Source organism: Orcinus orca, chromosome 21, assembly GCF_937001465.1.
Source record: "Orcinus orca chromosome 21, mOrcOrc1.1, whole genome shotgun sequence".
Classification (NCBI taxonomy): Eukaryota; Metazoa; Chordata; class Mammalia; order Artiodactyla; family Delphinidae; genus Orcinus; species Orcinus orca.
The window spans coordinates 4,237,472-4,242,484 of NC_064579.1; the positions used below are offsets into that span (position 1 = coordinate 4,237,472).

The 5,013-nt window shown below is 38.8% G+C and overlaps 1 protein-coding gene across 1 annotated transcript; it reads right to left on the reverse strand.

Moving 5' to 3' along the window:
- Positions 1-2,438: 2,438 nt before the first annotated feature.
- On the reverse strand, positions 2,439-3,972 carry TCIM (transcriptional and immune response regulator). Its single transcript, XM_033417838.2, has one exon. It carries the CDS (start codon positions 3,664-3,666, stop codon positions 3,346-3,348), a length of 321 nt encoding a protein of 106 aa, XP_033273729.1. The 5' UTR covers positions 3,667-3,972; the 3' UTR covers positions 2,439-3,345.
- Positions 3,973-5,013: the final 1,041 nt, after the last annotated feature.

A 5,013-nucleotide genomic window follows, 5' to 3' on the forward strand; every position in this document is an offset into this window, starting at 1 on the left:
GGGAACAGCAGTCACATTCTCTGACTACCCTCGGACAACAGGAAAAAAATATCGGCAGTCACTTTCTCAGTAAATCTCATCTGTCAGCGATTCCTATGGGTACGAACCCTCCTCTGCTGGGCCAGGGCTGGGAACTGAGAAGGTTTATACTGAGTGAATAAAACCATGAATCCACAGTTTCTAACTTCCCCCAGTGAGCAAACCCAGACCCAAAGCCTTGACTGTCGACTCAGAAGAGAACTTGGATGTGATCTTTTGTTCCAAGGTGCTAACCCAGGTGTTATTTTAACTGCAGACTAGAAAGGCTATATCTGAGAAATCTTTGATACAATTAAAATGATTGAGAAGCTTTCCGCATGAAGTGCAAGTGCCAAATAAATAGACAAATAGACACAGATCAGATAAAAATGATTTATCAGAGGGTTTGTTTTCCTGTCTTTCTTACTAGCATATAAGTAATTGTCACTTCAAAGGATAAAAGAGAAATTTAGTTCCTCCTAGAGGAGCAGTCTAACCTAGTGGTTCAGAATGAAGGCTCTCTGGGTTTGATTCCTGCTTTCATTAGCTGTGTGTTATTGGGAAATTTACTGCACCTCTCTGTGCTTCAGTTTCATTACTATACATACATAGGCACATGCATGCACATGCATGCTTTTATATCACGGTACTAATGAAGTGATTTAATACACACACAAGAAAACCACTTAGAAAATTGTCTGGTGAATAGTAAGCACTAGTGAAAGTTAGTTGTTATTATTATGATCCTGATGATAGAAAAATATTAATGAGCTATTTCGCCTTCGTTGCTTTTATTTCTTCTATTATAATGAGATGTCTTGAGATATATTCGGTCGTCCTTGTGCCGTTGAAGGATTTCTGAACAGAACTAATCCTACCTGTTCTAATGAGGGATCCTTTCACCTCACATTAAATAATAAAAATATCACGAAGTTAAAAATCATCCTTGTGCATTGATTCCAACTTCTGTTCTCCATGAAGGAGAAGGATGCCACGCTTGTATAATAGTCTACAGAAAGAATTATTATTCTCCACACCATTGTGGATCATATCTCAACTGCTTTTTAATTTGTTCCCCATGTTATGGTCCTGAAGTCAGAAAATAATAATAATATCCTGCAAGAAAACTAAGTTAATACACAGTGATGTGAAAAGTGGGTAAGATACGCATTGTACTCTATTGAAAACAACAGAGGCAGAGAATGTAGTTATGAGTACGTATAATAAACTCAACCTTTGAATGACGTTCAGCATCTGAGATGTGTTTAAAGTCTTGGAGTGGAAGATAAGTTGAACATGTTCACGGAGATTGTGGAGTCTGATAACTTCTCTGCGGGAGTAACTTACTAAATTTCCTTCCCAAGCAGTTTATCACTGTCTTTGGGGCACCCTAGATGGACAGAGAAAATGTGTCACTGACAGGCTCTATGAGAGGTAGGAAGCTTATTCATTTCCAAAGCCTTCACTTTGATGATCCCCAAATACCATCACTAGCCAAGCCTTCCACCTGTCAGAACTCTTTCTTTTTTGTTCTTAACTAATTTTGGTTTCATGGATGTCTTTGCAAATCTGATGGAAATTAGAAATACTCCTCCAGGAAAAATGCACACACACACAATTTTGCATATTGACCCGTGTTTTTTATGGATGCTGTCATGTAAAAAAAATCCTTTTTAAATGGAATGATTTATATTATCTTCAGTAAATGAATCGACTAACATTTGAAAACCGACTTGACTACTTAATTTCTTTTTTAAAAAATATGTTATTTAAAAACTGACTTATAACTCTCCCCAAAGATTTCAGATCTTTCACTTTTGTTTTACTATGATCAGCAGTTTCAAAAACCTTTGTAGATGCTTCTGAAACGCTTAATTTCTAGGGAAATTTTAAAATTTATTTCTGCTAGGAAAGTGCAGCAGGCATTGCTATGTACCTTCTTAGAAATATTTTATTATAATTTTATGAGGAAATAAGCCAAGAGACTGCAATGTTATTCCCATATTGGTTTATATTAAATAAACATTGATAAGCCACAAAATCTTGATCGTAATTCAGGCTCTGACCCTCAGATATATTGTTTTGGGAGAAATAAATGTACACAGCTACCATAGCCACAGAGGAAAAATGTCAAAAATATGGAGAGAAAAACCTTTTGAAACTCACCCTCTATGGATACATAAACAATACTGATGAGCCACTCTATGAATTCTATGCCTGTATCTTATATTTTAAAGTCGGGACAGAGAAACTTCCTGGATACTTGATGTAAGAATTTGCTTTGAACAAGGTGGCAATGCAAAGTTTCTTTAAAAGCACCTCTTACAGAGTAAAATCCTTAGAAAAGTTTATAAAAGTTTATAATAAAAATTACCATCTTACTTTTCCTTTGAGACCAATCATCACACACCAAGAGCAGCTAAGTTTATAATAATTTATTAAGGTTGCATATCATTTGTCATGAATAATAAATTATAGAAACCATAGCATCTTTATAAACTATTAAGTGTATCATATTCACTTCCTAATGCTTATTGCAGTAACTGTAAGAAATTTAGATTATATTTTAGCATTAGTTAGAAGATTAAAAAACACTATAAAATTTGTTCACAGTACTTCGGATTTATGAAGGACCCTATTATTTTAACTTTTGGGCAAGCAGTTTGAAATACGTAAAAACCCCTTACAAACCAGAAGGTGGCGTACGGTTTCACTGAGCTGCTGAAAATAATGCAGTTCCTTGAATTTGTACTTACACCCATGTGGTGCACTTTTTAAGGCATTGTAATAAATGCAAATAAATAATCAATTACTGATCTCTAAAAAAAAAAAATCTACCAATAGACAACATTGAAGCTTGGCAACACTTTGAACATTCAAATAAAAAATTCAGTAAACAATTGCAGCATGGAATTCTCTCTCCTGTTCCCCATTTCCCTCCCCCTACCCAGTTTGGTTAAGAAAAAAAAGTTCAGGTTGAGTTTAAGTCCTAGAGCCTGACTGGGAGACCCTGGCCTCCATTCTTCCCCAGACTTCTGTTATCTTCAGTTTCAGTTCTCATTATGTCTGTCCAGACTCGCCCCTGACATCAGCATCGGTCCTTTTCCCGCAGGGGGAGTTTTCCAGTCCTTGCTGAAAGCATTTCCTTCTCCACTGTAACAGCACAGGCGTGGAATTAGTTGGGAGTCTTTGTAACAAGTTCGTTCTGTTCCTATGGAAGAGAAACTTACAAGGCAGCAACAAGATGCTGTGCACGTTAGGTTTCATAGACTGGCTTGGTCTTTAAATGTCCGGTCTTGGCTAATGTCCTTCTCCATCCTCTGGTCCTCAGTGAACTTTGATGGAATATTTCCGCAGTTTCAGAAATTGGAAAAGCTTGTCTTTCGTCCTCTTCTTCAGAGCCATCAGGGCTCGTGTTTTCTCCTCCAAATCTTGATCTATGGCCAAAATGATCTTAGCTCTCTCCTCTGCTTTCTTGTCCCCAGAGTTTTTGAAGAGCCTCTGTAATGCTTCTTGGTCTATGTTTTCAAAGATGTTGCCCACGGCTTTCTTACGTGAGGCTGTGTCGAAGTGGTAGCCGTGGATGGACGGGCTTACTCGCAATGAGGTGGACATGCTTCTGGCCGGGTGGCTTGCCTTGGCTTTCATCGATGTGTGAATCTTCGGGAATTCAGCTCCCGGGCTCCCCAGAGAGTCTGTAGCAAAATCATTCCGTGACTGCTATTTAAAGTGTGAACAAAAGCTCCAGGCTCAGATTACACTGGTGACATCAGAGTGATCTCAAGGAAGCATAATCACAGAGAGGTTTTAACAGTTGAGTTGCCAATATCCTGTTCTTGTGCTAAATGTTACTAAAAGCTGCGTTCAGTGATGGGGCAGGAAAGGTGGGTATTTCTCTTTACCACATCTGTGGCCATAGGATTATAGACTTGGACCCTTTTACAGAAAAAAAAAAAAAAAAAAAAAGCTGAAACCAGGACAGCACAAAGATAAGAGACAAACAAGGTGGCTTAGACCCTCAAATCTTTCCAGACGACAACCAAAGCAAAGGGTTCTGCCAGCCACCAGAAAGTTTTAATTCCCAGGGAAGTTATTAAAGTGCAGTCCCAACATTTGGCAGCCCACACCAGCGGCCTGTGGACATCTCTAGCCAGGGCAACCCCGAAGCTATTGAGAGACAGTTTAAGCATCAAGGACATTGATTTGGAGTATGTCTGCTGTAGAAGGGGGGTCAGACACTACAAAACGCTGATGTGACACAGGCTGAGTCCGTGACCATTCAGAGCCTGCGTCCAACAGCAGACCTGCAATTGCTGAATAAAATTTTCATTTAATAATAATCATAGCAATAGACAGTGTCTCCTTAGGCTTGTGTATATATCAACAACAATGTCAAAAAAAGCCGGAGGGAGAGTTAAAAGGTGCTTTTATGTACATAGCACTCAAAAGGGATGAGTTGACTTTTTCCTCTCATATTTATTTTGGCATCAGTCAGACACAGTCAGAACAATACTTCCTTTGGAAGAATTTAAATTCATTCTTTCTACCTTCCACAATATTCAGCCAGCCACTGTCCCCACTGGTGTATAGAACACTTACATTCCACCAAGGTTCAATGTCAGCTTCAAAGGGCTCCAGAGACTTCTCTTCAGGGACCTTCTGCCGGGTCCTGGCACTCTCAGAAACAGGGCTGGCCTTTGTTTTCCTCTCATCTAGTCATCTAGAAAAGTGCACAAAGGGAGAGCAGGTAGACAAGGTACCTCACTAGAGAAATGAGTTAGAAGTTCTTCTCATATATTCATTCATTCACTCGTTTATTCAATCAGTATTTATTCAAGGTCAACTTTTAGCTGGAACTTTTCTAGGCATTGGAAATATAACAGGAAACCACACTAAACCAAATAAAAAACAAAACATCCCTACCTTACCTTTGTGGAGTTTACATGCAGCTGGGAAAGGACGTCACAGGGTAATGCATGAAGAAGTTTGTACAGG

Coding starts and splice junctions, on each gene's coding strand:
- TCIM (XM_033417838.2), bottom strand. CDS start 3,666: ATGAAAGCCAAGGCAAGCCACCCGGCCAGAAGCATGTCCACCTCATTG.